Source organism: Lepisosteus platostomus, chromosome 4 (assembly GCF_059453375.1).
Source record: "Lepisosteus platostomus isolate fLepPlt1 chromosome 4, fLepPlt1.hap1, whole genome shotgun sequence".
NCBI classification, from domain to species: Eukaryota; Metazoa; Chordata; class Actinopteri; order Semionotiformes; family Lepisosteidae; genus Lepisosteus; species Lepisosteus platostomus.
The window spans coordinates 16,750,986-16,775,950 of NC_142614.1; the positions used below are offsets into that span (position 1 = coordinate 16,750,986).

A 24,965-nucleotide genomic window follows, 5' to 3' on the forward strand; every position below is an offset into this window, starting at 1 on the left:
AAAGACAAGAATCTATTTTCATTGTGTAATCTCACAGCACCAGAGCTCAGGCATTACTGAAAAGGACTATACTTTACTCAAACAGTAGCGCAATCTGGATGTGTATGGTGAGCTAATGAAGGCTTTGTTGTCCTTAAAGTAAAAACAAAAACCTTTGGCCATTTTCAAACAACTTAGGGAAAGCTTTGACACAGTGTTTCAATAGCATAACACACATCTCATCTGAATTTTTGAACTGTGCATTTTCAGGTCAAAATGGATTCCGAGCAGAAGCCTTTAGTGACTGAGACACTTGGGAAACATCCAACCTCTTCACTCAGGCATTTTGACATTTTACATTTTTAAATCAAATTATTTTCTCGCTTCTATACCCCAAATGGGAATATCATTGACTTACCTCACTAAAGGCAGCGTTTCTACAGTACCTAGGAGAAAAGTAAAATGAGCAAGGTGTCTATCGGGCATCGAGTGAGATGATGGTTCCATTCTGCAACAGAAACAGAACCTGATCAAAGAATCGAAGTGTAGAAAGAAAACTGTGGTGAAAATTCCACCTCGAATTGAATGTGGAAGGCCGCTGGCCCCGTGGACGACCATTTACAAGCTGGCTGGGTTGGCTGGAAAAAGTGGAAAAATCGGTGCACACAAGCAAACCCAACATAAGTGGGAAAATGCAAAGAAGAAGAAGAAGATTCTGCACTTCAGAGAGAATATCCACATACTGTAGGAGAAGTCACTAAGAAACCATGCTTTAATCTTTTTAAAATCTCATACATTTTTCCCACAACAATTTAAATAATCCTATTGATTTTTTTCCCCCCAATTTAAGTTTAACAAATTGCAGGTGTCTTCCCCGAACTCCATGTTAGAGAATATCTTTGCTTTACATACCGTAAGGTTTTACTTTTGCTGTTGCTGAACCCTGTGTTATCAGCTCGGGAACTCAGATTCCACTGGTAGTAATAGACAACACACTGCTAAGCTGCAGCTTCCTCTCCTTCTGTTATAGAGATCTCTCGTCTGAAGTGAGAAGGGTCAGAATCTCAGCTTCCCTAGTGTGTCTTCTAGTCCTTTAAGTACAGGGCTGTCCTTATTTTACACTAGAACAGATAACGAACTACAGTATATGAGTTAGATTGATCCCGCTTTGACTCGGATTGTGTGCTTTTTAAATGCAAGCTTCTTCTTCTCTGCAAGACCTTTGGGAAAACAGCTCAGCCCTTAATATCAACGATTTCCATTAAACTACAGCTATAGTGAAAATATCAGTCACACACTTATCACCTTTTATAATAGTGCACAAAAACCAGAGTTAGCAAGTAAAATGATTGACTTGCTATAGTCAGGATGTCGTCTTAGTGTCATTTGTAGAGAGTGACACATCTTGTAATACAGATATTCACCTTCGCATGTTATAATATCATGAAGCAGGTGTTTTTAACTACTGTAAGTGTTTACTTAGTAGCATAATTCTCAGTTTTGTAAACAATAACGTATCATTCATTAAGGTAGTTGTAATAATTTATCAAGCATGATCTAAGTTCCTAAAAAAGGATTGCAGCAGGGAGGTTGTCACATTCTGTAGAGGAGTGAGGAACAATTCATCTTAGAAGGAGTATGGTTTCTTGTTCATATTACGGTTCATCTTTTGGGTCATGCTTTTAACGTAAAGCAACTTATATTTGTACCCATTTATAGAGGTGGGAATTTTAATAGAGCATTCTGAATAGAGTACTTTACTCAAGTGTACAACAGCATTGTCTCACCCAGGATGTGACATCACTCAGCCTCCCCTCACAAAGGTGAAAAGAGTCACGTGACTCCCCAAGAAAAGAATGCAATACCGTATATCCCTGGAACAACAGCACTTCAGATGCTACTTTTAACAGCACAAACCAGCATAATCAGAGCACAAATAAGTGGTTTCGGGTTTCATTGTTTGTGCTGTTTGTACGGCTGCTAACACCATGGAGCCAAAGAATATGTTTTCTCTTTCTGGCACACAACTCCAGATGCTCGATGGCTGTCTTCATCAGTGGTGGCAAATGACAGCTGTTCTCTCTTGACGTTTAAAACACATGGAGACTCCATGAATACTTCTATTATTCTCGAACTCTGAAAAGAGGTTTGCTAAGAAACTAGTAAAATGCCTCCAGTTTATTTTGAAATTAAAGGACCTCTGGTGGCCAAGCAGTATTACACGCGCTGTTAGTCCAAGTGTTTTAATTTCGCTAGCCTCCGTGCTGCGTTTAGTTTCTCTCCTGGCTGTTCTGTAATGAGACGTCGAGAACTGTGGAGATGTGTACATGGTCCTGTGATCACAGAAAAACGTTTTTACTTGAGTTATTTTCCTGGCTCCCAGATCTTGTGCTGAAACACATAGAAAGCTTTAATACCGTATATTGTGAACCTATCACAGTGATCCCCGTGTTCCATCTTCAGATTCTGATCAATTAACGGGCTGGGTAATCCCACAGACTACATTTGCTTTCTAATTAATAAGGTAATTGCCTTTTGTGAAGTTCAAATAATAAGCAGATAATCTTTCTGAACCAGAATACCTGTTAACAGTGTTATAGCTACGGTAGTGGGCAAAACATTTCAATGTACAGTATGTCCAGTTATGTGTTCCAGTTAAGGATAACTGGTTACATTTTAAGAGGATTTCGCTTTGTTACCATTGTGGACATTGTGTCAAAAAGTTTAATGATAATCTGTTTTTGATGTAACTGAACAGCTCTTTACAGGACCGGATTAGCTGTTTAAAATAAACTAATGGCACCTTTATGCGCTTCGTGTAAACGTGAGACTTGACGAAGAAAATAAGACAATACGTAAATTAAAAATAAATGAATTCAAAATTGAAAATTAAAATGCTTAGCATTGCCTCTTAACGTTAACATTGCCTATTGCTCTGTGGCTCGGGGTGTGATTAAAGCAGGTGGATAGTATGAAAAGGAATTGGTAACAAGGTATGAAAAACTCTTTGCTTCTGCCTGCTTCCGTCAGTTTCATTGGTGTTCTAACCAAGGAGAACGAAACGTATGCAAGAGTAATCCAGCTCATTTTGCTGGGGATTCAGGGCCTGTCACCTCCGCCATGTGTATCCCGTTACTATGTGCTTCACAGAGCGCAATGGGGCTACGGTTTGTAAGCATCTCTTTCCTGCAAATTAAGGAATGGGCATCTTTTTATGTCTTTGTCAATACAGCATGTGCGTGTAAAACCAATAGCGGAATTCGACTTCACAGCTGTAGTGCAGTGTATGGCATAATTGTATAAAATGTTTCTCTTAATGGGCACCGATAAGGCCAATTTTTTAGACTTATAAGACAAGAATTAATTTTAGAGTTTTGCAAATTCGTAGTATGCTTAAATAATGCAAAATTTAATTGCTTTGAATATTACCTACAATATAAACAAGTGAAGTTAGATGTATAAATACGAAATGAAACTTTACAACTTTCTGTAACAAAATGTATCAGTCCACTCCAGCCTCGTGTGTAATTCTTGTTTTTTGACACAAAATTGCGTTGCAGTTCATTGACCTTCAGAACATGTAGATTTTGCACACATTTCTAGACTTTGTCTTGTCATTCTACTTGTCTTTTTATATATCGGACGTATACAAACAGTACGCAATATCAAATTTACCCCAATCCTAATACGATTTCATAACACGATTTATTGATTGACGGGCAAAACACAGATACAAAGGAAACTCCTTTACGTATGTCAAATAACGAACAGAACGTTTTTGAATCTAATCAGTTCTACGTTTCCGTGTTGATGGTCTCACTGTTCATAACTGTCCGCAAAACTTTTTTGAACTCAAAAACTGAAATCAAAGATATTGTCTTACTTCTCTTTGTATTTTGATCATTCTGGATAAATGTTTAGTTTTTGCTTTTTGACAACTGTTTTACTCCTTAATTTTGAAAAGGATATACTACAAAAATGTTTTCTTGGCGTAACAGTACAGTAGAGTTCAATGCTTTTTTCCTGTGATACATAATCTTGGCTTGAAAATTGAATCTTACTGTTACGAATCTATAATTAGATATGTATATTTTTTTCTGTTAAATTATCTTTAAAAAGTAATTGCAATGAATGTGAAGAAAAAAGCCATCGGCATCAAAAATAAAACCATACAATAGAACGCTTTATTTCAATAGTTTTAAACAATAATTTCAGTAGCACTGTTTACAACTGGCATTACACAAAATGCTTACAGCACGTTATACTTGAAATACGACTAAATAATAAAAGCACACAATTGTTCCTGTGAGAGTCACAGAAGTGGTACAGAACTTTCTTACATGTACTGTATAAGCAATGCTGTAATCAGAAGTGCACAAATTATTGCTACAATACTACACTTATTAAAGCTTATATATATAATTTGTGGCGAAATTAAGATCAGAATAGAAAATCCGCCAAAGACCATACAAAGTATCCGTTACATGGATATTTCCGTCGTTTCTTTAAGAATATTTGTTTAATCTGCACATGTCTGACTATGTCAAAGAAAGTACAAAAAAATGAACTGGGCAACCAGACCGTTTTTTAAATATGCACGGTATTTAAAATTTCGGAAAGGAAATAGAAAATAACCATTGTAACCAAACAACAAAGTCTGGGATCGAGGGTATGTTGATCTCAGATACAGTACACTGCTCCATGGCGAATCAGATCTAGTACCTCTGCTCCGTGGTGTTATTAGGAAGGAGGTCGTACCTTCCGTTATACATTACAGCTCCGGGAGGATAAAATATCAGTGCGGGTTCCGCAGGGGTTAGGGGAACCAAAGCATTACCCTGCTCGTCCTGCTCGGGTTTGGTGGTGGCCGTGAATGGTCGCATGTTGGTGACTGACGGAGAAGTGATCTTCCAGAACAGGTTTTTTAAAGCTTTTCTAAACTCTCTTCTCATTAAACAGTACAGAATGGGATTCAGACAGCTGTTGGAGTGAGCTAAGCAGACCGAAACCGGGAAGATGTAAGCCTGAGTTGTGTAGTACTCGTAACTGAAATGAACTACGTTGAGTTTTATTAGAATCCCCCAAGCCGTTAATGCCTGGTTTGGCAGCCAGCAAAGAAAAAAAGATAGGACGACGATAGTTACAGACTTTGTTACTTTGGACCGTCTTTTGGTGCTGGATGTGTTGACGTTCTTGTTGGTAATGAAGCGCAACAGGAGCAAATAGCAGACCGTGATGATAGCCAACGGGATCACAAAGCCTAATAGTACTTTCTGTGCGTGATAAAGCCCTAACCAAAACTGAGCATCACCCCTCTTGTCCGGAAACTTCACCAAACACAGCTCTTCATTGGACACAGTGGATGTTGTAGAAAAAACCGCATGGGGCAAACCGGCAAGGATGGCTGCGATCCAGATCAATACACTCATCCACTTAGCGGAGCAGCAGGGCGGGCGTCTTTTGCTTTTCAGAGCAGAGGCGACGGACCAGTACCTGGCTACACTCATAGCAGTCAAAAAGAAAACGCTGGCGTACATGTTCATCGCAGTCACGTAAGATACAATCTTGCACATGGCTTTACCAAACAGCCAGGTGAAATCCAAAGCGTTTTCCACAGCCCAGAACGGTAAAGTCAAAACGAACTGGAAGTCTGTCACCGCCAGGCTGGTCACAAACAGGTTGATGGAGGATTTTTTCCATCCCTGTTTAGATTTCATGAGGTACAAGACCAGAATATTTCCAATGAGTCCAAGGGCGCATACGACAGAGTAAACTATAGAAATAATGATTCTCAGAACAGCGGATCCGTCACCCACAAAGTCAGCCTTATCCAGATCCAAGATATTAAACAGATCCGCCCAAGAACGATTTGTCCTGTTAAACATGAAACTCGTGTTGTACGCAGCAACCGGGAGCATTCCAAATATCTCTCCTTCAAGCGCCGCTTGCATCTCTGATCCTAAAGCCGCATCACTGTCGTTAAAAAGGACATCCATCCCATGTTTCAGTGGAGTCTCCCTGGGGTTCCGTTACGCAGGAATCGTTTTTACTTTCATACGTTTTTGCAAGCCTTCAATAGCCTTGTGATCCTGTTACTGTTATGTCCAATTCTCGCTTCCTGTCCAGTCAGAGATCGTTCCATTGTTAACAAAATTAATTCAAAGTGTTGTGCTATAAAACATGCGAAGCTGTTCTGCACTGGAAAAGTTTAGATGCAATTCTGTAAATTTTACGTTCTATATTGGTGCGCACCTTTTTAAATGAAAAATTCCTCAATTAGAAATCCATCTCGTCAGTATGTCACCTTTGTAACGCAAAAGAGTAAAAAAGCATTCGTTTTGAAGTGCTGTTTTTTTTTTGTTAGCTGATCGACGTCTTCTTTCAAAAGAAACAATTCATTACATCGCACTTAGCAAAGGATGCTGATTGAAATGAGATTCAGTTGTACAGTTTGTTTCTTTATAAGATGTTTAGCGCAGTTCCGCATTCAGCTACACGTCGGCCATAAGGAGTTCATGTGAAATCATCTGTTTGAAAGTGTTGAGCGCTACGCCTTTTATGTCAGTTACTATGCAGGGATTGGGCAAAGCGTGCCATTACGCGTGGGATGCCAGTTTCCATGAGCTCTCCGTGGTGCTGAAGTGCATTAAGTGGGTTTCTAGAGTCTGATTTGTTGACACTTTCCTGTAACACGAACGCACAGGTAAGCGCTCCCGGTGCAGGGTGAGTTGTCTTGAAATTAAACAGTCATATGCATTGTTTAGACAATGTAAATAAAATCACGTTTCTCACCTTTTCATTAATTGCTGGGTGTTGAAACTGGTTAAAAGACGTTAATAGAAGATAATAAGGAAGCTTTACCAAATGTGTGGCTTTATAAAGTATTATAACAGGATTACATTTTGCACATAAATTATTATTGTTATTAATAGTAGCATAGGTGGTGAAAGCCTTGCAATGAGGTGGGCATTTCTGTTAATTATTTTCACCAATGGTTGTCATAGCGTTACATCAAACGTTTTGATGTTTTTTACACATTAATAGTGTTCACAATTTTTGTTTTTCCCAGCACCACCCCATCTTCATAAAGCAAACTTTTTCCTGGGAATTGGTGTGTTCTTTCAATATCTTTATACAAATCGCCCCAAAAACTAACGAAAGGTTGGACATGGGCGGCAAAATAATAAATTAACGTGGTAATAAAGTGGAAATTTTCTTCAGCCGTTCAGATTCAGTTCTTGGTCAAGAGTATTGATTTTGATCAAATCTGACACTATCCTCAGATCGATGCCTTTTCTAACACCCACCGAGTCAGAGTATGATAATTAAAAAATAAAAATGGAGTAGTGGCATTCTTTTAACAGCGCATAAACAGCTGTTGAAAGCGTAGCAGGGTAAACAAAGCAATGGACTAGTTATTATGCAAAGTCCATTGCTGAAGTCACCTGTTCGATTCCCTAATCCTCTTTTTTGAGTTTAATGGAATTTTATATTACTTATTTGCAAGATGAAGTTCAGACTAGGTTATTCGATTGGACAACTATGTCGATATTGTAGGCAATTAACGATACCCACAGGCTAGATTTACGTGAGGGAGACTGGGTCGAAACCGCTTCAGTGTTTCATTCCTCTGAATGAGGTCTTCCTTTGAACAGATGAATACTTACTTAGAATGTTATTTGATAATCGAATTTTTGCCTCGAGTTTAAAGGTACAGTTTTGCTCCAGATGATGTCTTGTATGTCCGAGGTAACGAGAGGGACGGGAGAGATGAGGATCAAGTCAAGCTGCTGTAACGCTGAAAAGAGAAGAAAAGTACTTTTCATAAAGGCTGAGGAGCATAAGCTTTTCCAATGAAGGAAAACGGAGCCCTCTACTTCACGCTCTTGGATGACTGCATCATTTTCACAATCACGTACCGGTGTTATTGTCTGGTATATGAGACATTGTATTATTGAGTTATAAATATGTGTAATGCCTGCAATCGTGTAAAAATGTCTCAGAATGGCACTCGGTGTAGGCAATGCTTGTGAAATGTCATTAACATCAGCCACGTGTTTATAGAAAGGGGTATTTCGTGTTGCAAAGACGTTTGGAAATGATCAGAACTAAAAGCTTAATGGAATAATACTGAATGGAAAATAACTGTTGTGAAACGGTAATAGTAGTATTGTAAAACCGAGACATTTAATACAGCCTTAAATGATTTTTTCAGCTTTAGCAAGTTTTCAGCTAGTGACTGAGCCACTACTGGCACTTACAGTGCACTCAAACATCATGATTCCTCAACCCTCCTTTAGCTTTTTAAGTCTCGGGTTCTTATTTATGGAAGAATACACACAAAATATCTGATTTAGTATAAAGCCAGCAATATAAAGACTGTAAAGGTGATTTGGATAAACCTGAACCCGATTTTCACTACAGGTAATAGAATAAGTTGTTTTTAAAACATTTAACTATGAAGGTTCTTAAATATAATTTCAAAAACCTCAAAGTGGTTGTGCAATGGTATTGAAGCATTGGCACCTTTTTAAAATGTCCTCACATTGCAGACGCAAGCAACTTAAATCCCTAAGTGTGACCTTTCTTATAACAGAAGATATGAGTAAATTGACAACAATTGCCTTTCTCATAAGTAATTTAAACCATCATCACTGAAAGAGCAGCCCAGATCAGTATTATGCAGGGGTCCACATCTCAACAGAAATGATGAGAAGTCACCCACAACGTGCAAATTTGGTCACCCACTGACTATAATTAGTTCCACCCAGGACAGCCTGGTATCTGCAATCCCAGTTGTAGTAGTATAGACATCAAAGATGGATTTTGATCAGTGGCCAAGAGAAATGTTCTCACATGAATCAAGGCTCACAGCAGAAAATGTAGGCAACTGTATTAAGATGTGTTAGGGTGGTTCCATGGCTGTGAATTACCAAGACAACACAGTTGAGCATCACATCATGCTCTTTGCTTGCCATCCCTGACTGTGGGTTAAAGATTTCAAAATGATTCTTGCATCTGGGTTCACTTGTGAGCCCAATATGGTACCAGACTTCTAGAACACCCAAAAACATTTAATTGTCATGTACTGTAGCTGAAAGTTGGACATTTACCACTGTTTGGATGAAGTGCTCTGTAGATCTGAGCTGGGAATATGCCTGAAAGATAGTAATTGGATCCCAGCTCTTGGTTCTTGGGGTTTCAGACCTTGCTGCTCCTGCTCTGCCAGTTCCCTCACTACCTGGGCGCGAACCCAGGTCTTCGGCGTCACGCAACAGGGAACTTGCCAGCTGAGCTAATGGAGAACTCCTGCAGCCTGGGCAGCTGAGATCTTTGTTATACACAGGGGTATATTCGTTACATTCTCCCCCTGCTTAATTTGCCGTCCTCGGCAAAGGGCCATCCCTGTACGGGCCACCATTGTAACGGTTCTTGGCATTTTCCGCCCTTGCCACTCCTGCCCTGCCTGTTCGTCGCTCACTGCCTGGGTGCAAACCTGGGTCTCTGGCATCACACAACAGGAAACTTACCAGCTGAGCTAAAGGAGTACTCCTTTTTTAAACTGTTAATAATTTTCCCCAGAGGGCATTCACTGGATCAATGAGTGTCACTGCAGTGGCATGCCACTTTTCAAAAGTAATTTATTACAGGTACAAGTTACATGTGCAAGAGGTTAGTTTTTAAATTCACATCTAAGGATATTTTCTTAACATCTATGATTCTCCTACTTTTCCTTTCCAGTCTCAAGTGTATTTTGCTTTGTTTTTAGTGTGCCATTTTAGGATTTAGAAGCTTCTGGGTTTTTGTAATCAACCATGTAATAGAAGAACTTCATGCTGTGTATTAAATTTAGAAAAATGCAATGAATCATGAACAAAAATGACAATTTGATGTTATGTTCAGGCTAATGCCCAATCTTTATGGACTTTATTTTTATTTTGTGACTACTTATTCAGATTCATTTGTATAAATAGTAAAAAGGCTGATGTGCTGTTTGCATTATGGGGCAGGGCAGATATGCATACTGGGTGAATTGTGAATTGTCTGCCTAAGGCTCTTGATTAACCGATTTATTCACTAATTTGACTAACATAAGACTCTAGTCAAGGGTACTGTATCATTCTCTTTACACATGAATGAATCAAACAATCATTTAGGTGGAATCTGACAGGTGTAAGGCCAAAGTAGAAAATTTTACTGTAGTTCAGAATAGATGCACTCCAGGTTTTACAGAGAAGTCTATAGAGTAATGTCCACTGACACAGTAACTGTACCAAATGTACATGTACCGAACTATTCTGGTTAACAATTTTTTTACTTTATAAAGTAAAGTGCCTTTTCAGTAGCCCTAATCAGGACCAGTGTTTTTTATACAATTCTTTTAAAACCTTAGTAAATGGCAATATATCCGTTCAAAAGTTTTCATCGTTGGTATCAAGGAACCAAGGATCTGGTATCCTGTCTCCTTAATGAGTGTAGAGCAATGGATTCCAACCCTGGTCCTGGAGGAGTGCTGCATCTGCTGGTTTTTATTGCTCCTGAGATCTAAATCTAGGGTGCTAATTGATGACTTAATCGATCTGCTTGCTTGTTTAGGCATTTATTTAATTTGTTTCTTAAGTCAGTCCTAAGTGTCAAAAATGCCCTTTTCAAGAGAACTATTACCAACAATGTCAGTGCGCAGAAGTTAACACACGATGATACTAATTAAAAAATCCCGTTTGACCATTTAACAGTTGAAAGGAAATTTTTATGTACAGTATATGCCCCAAATTAAAAACAGAAATCAATTTGCCAATGATTAAAGACTCAGACGGAGCAAACATCAGAAGACAAGTTCACCAGGATCAGGGTTAGGAACCACTTCATTAGATAACTACGATCACTATCAATTACACCTGTGATGCAACTCAGGATGGTTTATTTCTGAATGGACCTTATTGAAACTCTGTTAAACAATAACACATACAGTACCAAAAAATCAAATCTCTTAAATTACTAAGGTGGGCAAACTAAATTAATTTTCACAAGACATACTGTACTATGCATGTTTAAAACTGTGCATAGAATATTAACAAAAAATGTGCTGAATACAGTGCCAGAGGTATAGTGTGGTTCAGTGAATCAACAGTTGCAGAGGTGATGTTAATTCTGATTCCAACTCCCTCTCAGTAGTACTTCTTTTCTTTTGACTGTGATTTTAGCACAGTCCAAAACACAAAAAGTAGTCTTTGATATTCAGGCTTCAGTCCAGGGATGGACAGCCCTGGGCCTGCAGAATCCAGTACAGCGTATTTAATTGGTCACCTTTGAATCATCATTTTCTAAGCACTTTAATATTCACCTTTGAAGTAGGTGATTTTTTTTTAGATGACTGGAGGTGAAAATACTCACAAGGACAAGGAGTGAATATCACTGCTGTAGGCTTTCAAACATCACAGGTGGTGATTCCTGATTTGATTTAACTAATTAATTTAATAATTAGCAAAAACTCGCATGCCTTCCAAATCTTTACAAATTGGTGATTTCAGGATGATCTAGAAGACTGACAGTATTGTGACTTTCCAGGACTAGGATTCAGCACTTGTACTTCAATGTGGTTTTCAGTGATTTCCTGCTGTTGTCAAAATGTTTAATGAAAAAGTAAGATTGATTACAAATGGGAGGAGGCATTTTGGCCCTTTGAAAGAAGCCAGGGTATTGGCTTGAGGAACATGAGTGGAACATTCCCAGTGTTAAATATGCTTCCCCATATTTTCCCTCATTGTTTTAATGACAAAAATATGTGCATACAGGAAGGTATTTACTTAAGAAAATTATTTTTCTTTTTTAAGTGTTCACATGCTTTTCACTGAAAGGCTTTCAGTGACCAGACACCTCTCAGAATGTTTGCTTCCTTTGCTCAGTAAAAATTATGGTGCTGTGATTTTTTTCAGATGAGAAAATTTAATTGTTGAACTACTGATCTACCTAGAGGCGTTTGGTGCTTTTCAAAAGGTTTCTTGAGAAGCAATCAGGAAAAAAGCAGCTCTTCTCTAAATGCATTAGTGTAAGGTCAGTGCAAGGACAATATCAGGTCTGTTTAAATTCACTTCAGCCTACAAAGATGTTGCACATCTTAATGTCTTTATGTGTATTTGCGCATTTAAAACCTGTGGAATATTAAAACATAACAATACATGGAAGGTTATCCAGGTTATCTTGTTTATTTGGCTGTTAGTAGCTTAATGATCGTAGACTCCCATCAAACTGTTTTTTAAAGGATCCCACAGTGGAAAATTCCATAACATGGAGAGGGATTTACTCCAGATTCCCACAACTCCCTATGTTAAGAGGTCAAGAGTTTGTTCTTCTTTTCTTTTCAACAGAGGCACAGAGGGACTGAATTGGGCTTTTATTTCCAGTAAACATGTGTTCCAAGACTTAGTGACTGTTAAAAGACATCACTAAAACCTATGCATTTCTAGGACCTGGGGTGTTCCTGGGAATGTATTTACAGTATATATATACACAGTATAGTACATACAGTGTATGTACTTTAAAGGGGGGATCAGCAACTAGGACATGATTTCTCTATTCCTGATCTCTGTCACTTCAGTGTCTGTTAGTTCCTGTTTCATTCTCACCTGTAATTGAGTACTTTCAGTCAATAAATCATGTCTCATGGTTATTTTTTAAATGTTGGAGGTTGCAAGTTACTTATAAAATGTAATAGTAAGACTGTGAGTGTCCTGAGGTGTAACGGTGTCCTATCCAGGGTCTCCCCATAGTCTGCTAGTTGAGTCTCTCATTCACCATAACTATGTATTGGACTTAGTGGATAGTAAAAATGGGTGGATGGAGATCACATACTGTTTGTATCAGAAATATCATTTTTAATTTAAATAAGAGGGCCACACAAAATCAGTGAAAAAATGTTTTATTTAAACGGTAAATATGTTTCTAGTGTGTTACTCAGGCAATGCTTGTATCTGAATGTTGTGACTCATCTGTGCATTCTCAGAACAAAGAGTTTAAGAGTTCCTATAAAGGTCATTTTAATTTAAGGGCATTCTATGGGTGGAACACATAACACCATCAACACTCATCAACACCCTGTTGAGCTCTGTTAGGAAATGAAAAATCTGAAATCTGAAACAAAGTGAGATCTTTCCCATCTTTCATCAGCTTACTCTAATGTGGCAGCAATATTCTAATGAGGCCATAGGACCATTTTAATTTGCACCATTTCGTCACAAATTATTCATGTAACAAGCAATTTATAAAGAAATCTTCTGCACTTTCGGAAACCAAATGCTAACGGTAATACAAGGGACCAGCAGGTGGCAATCGGTACTCCCACGTTGCCAATAGAAGGTTTTCGTTTAGGACAAATTTTATACTGCTGCACTTCAGATAACAAAGTAACTAACAAAGTACTAACAGGGGTGTCAGAGATAATTTCTGTGAAAGGTTATCTCTGAATTGGCCTAAATTCCGTCTTCTTCCCAGATGCAGTGTTTCCCTTTTCCTTTCCCAGGTTGTTTCCTGGGGTGAGCACAAACAGAAATCATTCAGCTACTGCAGTTCAAGGCCCACAGGCGGTCTAGGCTGAGAGCGATGCGATGTGACTCAGAATCTGAGAGAAGATTTTGAATAAAAGACAAAATATTCAACGTCTACACATGTTTTGTTTCCGTGTTATTTTTGGTGCTGAAAGGGAGAGTTATGATGAGTTATCTACTACACATGCAGATGGAGTTTGTGCTGTTAACACACCACAAAAAGTAAAAAGCCAGATATTCACAATAACCTTCTTTTCTCAGCGGTAGAAACATCTACAGTATATGTAATATGGAGATGTGAATACTAACTAGCTCTGGTCATTTTATAACAATATATAGCAGAGTTGTCTACACCAGGGATAGTCAATCTTGGCCCATTTAATTTATTTGCAAGTCTTTGGTCCATAATCTTCAGCACCTAGATTAATTAAATAATTAAGGTACAACCCAGTATTTAATTGGAAGTTTCAAAGTCCTGTAATGACCTTGAATGGATGTGCCAAAATTGACTGCCCCTTGTCTAAATTGATTTCTGATATCTAATTCTAATTAGAATTCAAATCCTTTGCAATATTCACTTTCTTTCATAACTCTTTATTAAAAAAAAATAATACTGTAACCCCTGAATGGTGTTCCTTGAAAGAAACAGCTGTATGTTTCTGTATATAGTGTAGATACTTATTTTCCCTGCAGTCTAATTTCTCATTACAAAACGTTTGGCCACTTTCTGTCATATGTGACAAATCCAAGCCTATTACTAAAGTAAAGGAGCATTTATTTTTTTATTTGCACTATGAACAATGTTTATATTACCTAATAAATAGTTAAAATCGGTCTATTTTCTTTCCGGAATGGAGAGAAAGCAGTTACAGAAAAAATTATCCCCAATTTTCTCCTACTTTGAAATTGCTCATGCCTACAACCCCCACACTAGCCAAGAAAACAAGAAGACAGCTCATACATTCTCTGAAATGTGCTTTGTCAGGCAGCTTGCAGTTTTTTAAAAATGCTGAATACACATCATACAAGACTAAATGGCTTTCACTGATAACACAATGAACTCTGAGGCACCACACCCTCAATTGAAGTCACTGGAGAATAATCACATCTGGATCCTCTTCATCATCAGACATTTTCGGACAAAAATTTAAAACACTGTGAGATCACAAAAAGAGTCAAAACAAAGATCTCTGGGCCTAATAGAAGATGAAGGAAATTTTAATTGGCAATATTTGAAAATAATATTGTACAATTCAGACAATTTATGGCTGTCCAAAGCTCTCTTTATTTCCTGTCTATAACGTTGACCATTTTATTGCAAAGTTTGACATGTTTTATGGTTCAGCACTTCTTAAGACTTTGTGTGCTTTGTTTCATTCATGAACTTGCTGCAGAATTTAGTACATAAGCGAATGAGAAATGCAATGAAAAAACACCTACGCCCCCTTGTGGTTTGTGGTTCCACACTAAACACTGCTAAGTACAGAGGGAGGGGTATTAAAGAACTAAAACAACATATATTTTATGTATCCTAATTTATCTAAATGGATGGATGAATGAATGGATATCTTTGTGTGAATTGATGGCTCAAAAATGACAAAATGACCAAGGAAGAAGTGCAATAGTTATTATGGATGCTGTTCACTTTAAAAATGAGATGTCCCGATAACTTTTTAAATTTGAAGAGGATTTGAGAACAGCTCTTGAAAATAAATGTGTTAATCAAAAGGAATCTGAGAAAGACTTTAATTTATCTTCCCAAAATTTACAGCTCTTTGCTGAATCCACAAGGATTTAACAGATGTTCTGTTTCTGTTTAAAAATGTCAAGCCAGTTGTACATACTACTGATTCTTGTATTGAAGATGAAACTAATGGTATTAATATTTATAATTTATAATACTGACACTTAAGTTACAATGTTTCTTTGTATACCTATACCTAACAGATAATGGGAATTAACCACTCTATAATATTAAGATAGTTCTTCTGATACTTTAAGCAGATCTTTGTAAAATGTAATAATCTCCGTTTTTTATCTCAAATGAGTCTGGTGATTCATAGTAAGATTTTCTTTTAGTTCACTTTTTTGTTATTAATTTTTAAATGCCTTTTTCAAGGTACAGCATTTTTAACATTGTCTTAACATGGTAAAGGCCTCTATACAAAACTACTGTATATACATTTTGTTTTGTAGCATGGGTGTGTTAATAATAAGCTAATGTTTTTCTAATGTTCTACAGTAGGTGTATTTTTTTATTTTAAATGTATTTCTAAATAATTAGACTTGCAAGATTTTCTATTTTGATGTGAATTCCTATTTCCAGTTTTATTAATACAGTATTGGAATGGGTGTTACAGAGGTAATTTTAAATTCAAATTTTTATCTCTATCATTTTGGTTAATGAAGGTCTTCTCTGAACTAACATAAAACTAATCATTTTAATGTTTGGAATATCATAATATATGCTAATTAAGCTATTTAAATTGTGCAGAATTATTAGTTCTATATTATTGTCTTACATTTTTATTTTACTTTGATTTTAATGGTAAAAAACGTTTTAAGTGGTTATCATGTTTCTGTAATGTGTATTTTCTGTTTAATTTGATTTGAGTGGTAAATGTGATGGATTAACTACAGTACAACCACACTTTTTATATAGTTTATCATGTTTTAAAAGACACTGATCAATGACAGTAAAAATAGCTAAATAACATGATTGGTTTCCTTCACCCAAACTAAGCTGTATTAATAACAATCAAAATTGTCATAATATTAAAAGGCACTATTAGGATCTTTGAGTAATTCTGTTTTTGAATTCTGTTTTAACAATAGCAAGGTGAAATTACTGATGAAATCGCTTCACAAGTTAAATTATTTAGAAAGGTCAGATAGTGTGGAAGTTTAACCAGAAGATTACATATCTTTCCCAAGCGGAAGATCTCCTGCCTTCGAAGCATGATTGCTTTGAATGTTTAACCTGGTGGTGTGCTCTGGAAATCATACTAGGACCCTCACATGGCTTAACCAGTTCGGACCTACGGTAATTCATTTTATAAGAACCAGCAGGTGTGGTGCTTATGTCAGTAAGGCTAGCATTTGGTTCTCTAGGAGAAGGATCACCTGTGTTGTGATAGGTGATGTGATCTTGGAATATTATCAGTTAAAGTTGTGTATGTCCTCACTCTGCCAATAATTCAATCAGCCTTGTATCAACCATTTGATATGTGGGTGTGCAGTGTGACAAAGCCTGACAGTACATATTTCAGAAAACAGGTGTACTGTATGTTGCCTTAATCCTTCCTATGCTTAAGGGAGGGATGCAGTGATGAATTGTGTCAATTGAGGATTGGCAGCTCAAGGTTTTTGGAGGGTTTAAAAATAATTGATGATGGTCTCCTTCTGCTAGCAGCTTTTCTTTTGTTTGTATCTAAGTTGCATCAATGATACATTGCAGCCTTTCAGTTTCATTTTTTAAATTCTGATTCTCCTGTGCACATTACATAGTATTGCATCTGAAGAATGATTTACAAGAGAGCCACAGAGCAAATGCCATTACCTGAGTACAGATACTGCTGTATTTCAGAGACTGAACATAAACAGTAAATAAAACAGAACTACAGTATGTTCTGGGGACCTTCTAGGTGGTAATGCATTGCTGACAACGTGTGTCTTGCAGAACAGGTCTTCGGCAAGCCCAGTGCTAATGAGGTACAGGTGTGGGCCTGGTATCACCACATTTTATTTTGGCCTATCCACAATATGTATTTTAAAGTGGTATTGAAAATCAGTTGTTTTGTGAGTAATCTCCCTGTGAAGTGTGGGAAATTTAAATATTTTTTGGTAAATGTGCAACCCTCAATTCAAAATTGGAAATTGTGAGTTTCTATAACAGTCAGTATATTACAGTGATTTTTCCTTTCTTGTTTGGATTTAATCAAGACTACCCACGTGGTGCTATTTATTGTATGTAATCTGGAACCACTTTCTTACACAGTACCTAATACTTTCAGTTGCTTGATCCATTAATATGATCTGTTATTCATCTTATTAGTTATTAGTGGAGAGGTTGGTGAGGAATATGCAGAAAGGACTGAGTCTGGAAGGCATTTCTTTGGTTTCAGACATCTTTCTCTGAGGTTTGCTGGGAAAGCAGTCAGAAAGAACCCCTGGCAGTTAGGCAGTTAGGCTGAAGCTACTCTGCAGTTACTATGCAGTTGCATATACAGAAATAAATAAGTAATCAAAATATACAAACTACTGGATGGCATCACACCAAAAATGCTTCAAGGATGCTTTATTCTTATCTTTTCCTTGACTAAATACTGTGACAAAGACTGCCCTCTACAATAAGAACAGCTTCTATCATAAAGATGAGATATGGACAAAGTAAAAAAAAAACTCCTTCGCTAAGTGACTTTCTGATTTTCTTTTGCTTTTATGATATTATTGTACTCATGTCTTTTAATACTCCAGGATTGGCTAAGATAAATCATACACTTCAGAATGCCCTTGATGTTTGCTTTTTGTCAGTTCTTCTGGATAGCAGGTTTTTTGTATTACTGTATAGTACAGGTACCTGCATTTTCATATAAGCAGATCATGATCCTGAAGCTTTGCATTGATGCAACTTCCCAATTTTATGCTAGCAATATCTTTTTTTTGTTATTCAGGTTGCATGAATTATGAGTCTTTATGTAAAATGCAGAAGCCTGCAAACACTTTAGATATGCCTGCCAGTCTAAGTGCAATTCTGCCATCCTACTGAAAAGCTGACTTGCTGAAGGAAAATAATATGCTGCCAGCCTGTAAGTGTGAAATATTACAGGAACAATCAGTAGCAGAAAAAGAAGTAGAAAAAAGAAGACAGGAAAAAAGGAAAGCATAGAAATGTTTTTTTCATTAATTTTATTATTTTTTATTTTCTTTTTGTACCAGTTTGGAATGGCTGATTCTTAATCAATTTGATTTCTTTCCTAATCTTATACCAGCTCCAGGTGTTTGAGGGTAATCCTCATTCTCCTCCAAAATTTTTGTTTTCAGAGTCATCAGTAATTTTACACACAGCACCTTCAGTGGAGTCCACACTGATGAGGAGAGATGAGGCTTCCACTGTAAGATCACAATAGTTCAGTAATATTGCTCTGCTCTTCTTTCTGTTGGCCTTGCAATTTATACCAACAATAGTGAGTCCTACCCTCACTTATCTTAACAGCGACCATTTCTAGATCCTGACAAGAAAACAGTCTAGGGTATATTATTCTTTCTGCTTTGAGCTCTGATTACTACTGAGATGGCATAAAGGAGCTGACAGAGTCAAGTAAGGACTAGGTTCCACAATTACCCTCACCCACCTGCCAGTACAACAGGGGGCAAAGAATGGTCATATACTGTAAAAGAGGGAGGGTCAAAGGGTTCCAGTGAAGTCAGAACAGCCAGATGGAGAGCTGAAGAATTATCTGAAAGTAAATAAACACTTCCCTTCACAAATGTTCATCATCTCCATTGTGTGAGAGCATTGTTGTACATTAGAGGGCAGTTGTTGTAGCCAGCACCCTGCCAAAAATGTTGTAATTGTGCATCTTAAACACATTTTCCTGACAGAAGGAGTTTGTCTCTTACATATTGTATACAATAAAGATCCCTGGCAGTAATACATTTTAAAGTTAAAGTTTGATTTTTAAAAGTTTTAACATTATTCACTGAAGAACAAATTTAGTAAATTTACATTGATTCAAGCATGGTGTTGTTTTTTTGGTGGCGGTTTGGCCTTTGCGATAATAATTAAATGAATTAAACAGATTCATTGTGTGTTTTTTGTGCATGTGTTTCACTCACACCGCTCCTTATCCAATACAATCTGACAATAATTGTGTCTTACTGTAGGTATATTCCAACAAGGGACATCACATCCTCACATTATGCAGCCTTTGGCATGGCCGTTTCAGGAATGAATTCATCATGGAGAAGCAATATAGATATTATGAGACATAGTAAAGTCATTAATAAAACTGCAGAATTGCTTTATGGTACACTGATGAAGCTGACACAATAAAATGGAAAGGAAACTAAGAAATGCGGTGTGTCAACACATTTGCTGCACTGATGCTGTACAGTATGTGAGAGACTGTTTTCAGAAGGAGCCTAGGATATGCCAGAAAAACAAAATCAGTATTATATATTGTACAAACAAAACAACACTGCCAACATAATATTTGTTCATTAAAGATAAATAATTACTGTGAGTTTTACAAAGACTTCAAAAGAAAGAGTTTCATACTCCTACGCCTTCTAACAAATGGAACGTACTAGACTTTAAAACAAAACTGGCAAATTGTCACATTTCCTCACAAACATGCCTTCAGCCTGAAATGGAAATCTAATAAGTAAATTGATTCTTAAAATGTAGAGAGCTTTGCAAAAAATATATTGGTGCTTTTAGAAAATATATTTCAAGGATGTAATTGCTGTGCTACAGTACGTGCAGAATTTTAGAAAACAGTGCATCAACAAAGTACACTGTTTAGGTTCCTTTAGAAGACAATGTACCAAAACAATATATGCTGTCTGGGTCGTTAGAATTAGCCGAAAGTAACTGAGAATAACAAATCTAGTGGTGCTTCTTCTCTCGCTTTATGATGTAATCTGTTTTGTCTTAGGGAAAGGGGAAGTTTTTGAAGGGACAAAGCACTGAGCTTTTTTACAGCGCAACGTCTTATAAAAACCCTGTACTGCTTGTAACATATTGAGTCTCTGATTGCACTTTGCGAAGTGGCAGCAGGGCTCCCAATATTGCAATATTGAAATAAAGACCTTACTCAGGTGAGAACTCTCTCTTGTGGCCTCCTTGATAGTTATATTTCCATGACAAGCCCTTCAACTGCCACTCACTAGAAATTAAACAGTTGTCCCTTATTTGAGCAAAAGTTGAAAAAACAAAGAATTTGTGTGTTCTCATCCAAGACACTGGCATCCTGTAGTGAACCTTTTGCAATGGGTCTACAGGTCTGATGTACAAAAGGGTTCATCATGCTATGAACTGCTATATGCAAATTACAGCATTTGTGCTTAATATGTAGTATAGTACAGAGCCTTATATTACTGACTATTTCAGGATCTCACCTGGAAATATGTATACCAAAGTCTATTAATCAATTATTGAATGGCAATGATCCATATTTCTGCATCTCCTCTTTCTATGATTATAGCTGCCTCATTCTGTAAACAGCAATGAAACCACACCTCTCTGTAATTAGTATGGTAACTTTGGTTTTTTTCTTTTATGGGTATTATAATCACAATGCTCTGATTTTTCTTGAATCTGATTAATTGTTGTGCTGTACTTTGCATTGGAATTGCAGAAGTGTATCATCAATTTAGAAACCATCTCTGGTACTTTGAAAATGTGCAATGTTCATTTAATCCTTAGATCAATTGAAGAGTAATGCAATTTATCTAAAACTAGTAGAATAAAATGTTTTAATACAATCTTATAATTTATTAAAAGATGACTATCATCATCTGTTCTGTCTGTCCATCCATTTACCCAATTGTTATACAAAAATCATTTCAACTCTTAACACATACCATGAAGTCTATCCAAAAAAGAAAAGTTAAATTTGATCAGCTGATTTAAGTAAGTGAAGACTTGAATAAACAAGAAAATGTGGTTCACAAAGAACAAGTCTGTTCCAGAGGTGCCAAACCGCTTTCTTTAGAGTGTCTTCTGGCTTCTATTTCTGATCATATTTGCCTTTTCATTGGACATTTTCATCCACTTTTTTCCACTGTGTTTTAAGGATGATGATTAAAAATTGCTTTTGATTCAAGCTGAAAAATGTTTTTGGCACCTGGATAGAAGCTCTAAACTGTGTCCTGCTGTTATCCAAATAAATCAGAGCAATTTAATGACAGAGATTGATTGCGAGAAGATACTACTGTCTCTCAGGAATTGAGCATGGACATGGCACTCTTGATAAAAGGTAATAGCTATCTGTGGCAGAACAATGAAGAGCATTCTGAATAATAAGCAACAAAAAAAAGTAAATTAAGTCTAAAATTATTTTTGCCTGGAAGAGCAGATACGTCCACTGGATTATGTCAGTTATGTCAGTAAATGATACAGATTGAAACAGGCTTAAAGGTGAGATGTACCTGTGAGAGGTGATAAAGAAAGTGTACGAAGAAGGCACCACAGTTGAAATGTTGTGTTTATTTTCTTCTCTTTACAGCATGGAATAAACCTATATATATATTTATATATATATGTAAAGAGGTTTGGATGGAAACTGAACATCAATAATACCTCAGTATAAAATGAACAAGTTGAAAAGACTAATTTATGGTTTGAGTTTATTGCTTTCGGGGTCTGCTACTGTATAACTGTAGGTCTTTTTATTTCAGTTGCGTATGACTTTTTAACTATTGTTGCAAATGTCAGTAACTCAGTCTTCAAAACGTTTTCAAAGTTTATCTTGTTTAGTTACTAGGACACTATTTTTGTCTATATGGCAGGAATTAATGCCATCAGCTCATTCAGTTTCAATGTCTTTGAATCTAAAACAATGTAGCTGCCTTTTTCTTTGCGTATTAAAATTGTCTTCTGAAACAAATCTGCACCACATTGAAAATGTTTATCTTATTCTTTTTTCTTAGTCATTTTCATTGCTTTATTTTACAAGGTATGTTATATGAGAATACTCATTTCTAATGACAACAAGTTATACAGCCGGGCATTTACTGCAACATTCTGAGTGAAGTAATATTCTCAAATATACAACATCAGTTTCTTCCCTGGGTGTCGAACCTACAACATTATAGTCTGCAGTCCTATCCATTATTCCCTACATAGAAAATGAGTTCTTCACTCAGCATTTCCTGCAATTCTAACAAGGAGGTTACAAGCTATAAAATGTTTTTGTTATGTTTCAAGGGGGCCACACTTAAATCGTTAAATCGTTACTCCAAGATAATTTAAATGTATCAGATCTGCATAAGCATTTTAAGTAATGTGCATCCATTTTTAATTGCTAAGGTACTCCTGACTCTTCAAGCCTATTTTAATCTGTATCACCACTGCTTTATTCTCCGTATCACAGCATAGTTTTGTGTTTCTTTTCAGTGTTCAACTCAATATTTTATGTATAACAGGTCTAGCAGATATACTGTTAAAAAACACATACAGTACCACTTTCTCTTTGCATTTCACATGCCTTGAATAGTTTGTATTCTGGGCAGAAATTGTGAACGATATATACTCATTCAGATTTTCTGTCTGTAACCATTGTGAACAGTAGTGATGTTGGAGGACATCAGAAGAGTGTTTTTTACTGTTGTGGCCCACACTGTTCAAGCCAGTTTCATTCCAGGAGGTAGTCATCCACTCAGACAATAAATTCAGAGCAACCACCTGGTCCAAACCACTCAGCTGAGTGGCACTGATAATCTGTGCTGGCTAGGGGCATTCACCTATACCTTGCAGACTGCATTTGTTTTCTGTTCCAGTGTTGAAACTTGAAATAATAATAATAATAATAATAATTGCTTACACTTATATAGCGCTTTTCTGGACACTCCACTCAAAGCGCTTTACAGGTAATGGGGACTCCTCTCCACCACCACCAATGTGCAGCATCCACCTGGATGATGCGACGGCAGCCATAGTGCGCCAGAACGCTCACCACACATCAGCTATCAGTGGGGAGGAGAGCAGAGTAATGTAGCCAATTCATAGAAGGGGATTATTAGGAGGCCATGATTGGTAAGGGCCAATTGGAAATTTGGCCAGGACACCGGGGTTACACCCCTACTCTTTTCGAGAAGCGCCCTGGGATTTTTAATGACCACAGAGAGTCAGGACCTCGGTTTTACGTCTCATCCGAAGGACGGCGCCTGTTTACAGTATAGTGTCCCCATCACTATACTGGGGCATTAGGACCCACATGGACCACAGGGTGAGCACCCCCTGCTGGCCCCACTAACACCTCTTCCAGCAGCAAATGTCAAAGGTTTGCAGCTGAATACATTTTTAATGGTTGTGAACTACCATTGTTATTCAGGGTTTAAATAATCTTTACACATTGGAAAAGGTGTACATACTCACTGGTCAATTTGAAAAAAACAATATTTATTGAGCATAAAAAAGAAAAACAGAAGAAAAGAGAAACAAAAAAGTTTGCTGAATCAGTTAAATTCAGCAAACAGCACTTTCTATACAGCACTTAGCTGGATGATTCAGCCCTCAATTAAAGTAATAATTTGCTTAATTATATCTAGTTAATTATTTTCAGCTCCTAAACAGTTGAAGATACCAAGTCATATTTAAACCTTTTTGGCTTATCCCAAGTCTCTGGGATTTTCAGAGCTGAAAACAATTAAAAAGATAAAGTTATCAAATTGGCCATTCCATTAACTGAGAATTTAAGACACTATGCCCAGAAGGAGTAGGACTGGGATGTTGTGATATGAAATACAGTATACTATACAGTAAGGAAAAGCAATCAATGAGATCAGGAGTGTTCACTACTGGTGCTTGAGGGCCAGCATGTCTCCAAGTTTGGAGCAAAGGCACCGGGTTTGATTCTCCACTGTTTCCCAAATCCGGCTGCTGCTACTGTTCAGTGTCCTGTCAGGTGAGCTCTGTGGTCACGTTTAGAGTGGCTTAGAGCATCTTATTCAATATGCACCAATAGGAGGTCTGTCACTACAGCAGACCTAACCTTGCAATGGCCCAATAGACTGCTTGGTCCATGAAGAGCAGCTTGGTGTTACTCCTTGGTGGGTCAGAGCTCCCAATCCTCAGTTTCCACATGGACTGATCTCATTCACACGAGGAGCTCAACTCTGCCCAGTGACACCCAAACCCATTATAGCAGGCTCTCTCGGTCACCTGCCACCAACTGAGGAGCAATCAAACCAGGTATTTAATTCCTGCTCACCACTGCCCTGGTGCTCTGTTATTGAGCTTCTCTGGTCCAAGTAGTGCTCTCTCACCAAGAGTTCAATTTCACCTGTGAAACCATCTTATTCCATTGTCAGCATTACCCAGTTCTGATCCTGCCACCCCTGTTTTCTTAAATCCCCACCAGGACAGGTGGCAGTCCTGTGGTTCCGGTGACTTCTCCAATTTCTCTGTCAGCCTGTTGCTTATCTTCATAGCCAACAACCTTTTCTATCATCTGCACTGTCTCACAGATGGATTCCTTTCCCCTCAGCCGGCCATGAGCTTTTTAACACCAAACCATGGCATTACACTTAGTACTTAAAAAGTAGACACAATTCTTCACTTTGTCAATTCTCTTCCTCCACAACATCTTGGAACCATTTGTATGATGGCCACTTGTGTATGGGTCCAAAGAAAAGGCATTTAGGCCTGTATTGCGGAGACTAGAACTGGTTTAGAGAAACAGTTCTCATAATTGTGCAGTGGTTTTAGAGATCAGA

The 24,965-nt window shown here is 37.3% G+C and overlaps 1 protein-coding gene across 1 annotated transcript; it reads right to left on the bottom strand.

The window, feature by feature from the left end:
- Positions 1-4,141: 4,141 nt before the first annotated feature.
- Positions 4,142-6,487, bottom strand: rxfp3 (relaxin family peptide receptor 3). The gene has a single exon (XM_088628773.1). The coding sequence runs from the start codon at positions 5,973-5,975 to the stop codon at positions 4,695-4,697; it is 1,281 nt and encodes a 426-aa protein (XP_088484899.1). The 5' UTR covers positions 5,976-6,487; the 3' UTR covers positions 4,142-4,694.
- Positions 6,488-24,965: the final 18,478 nt, after the last annotated feature.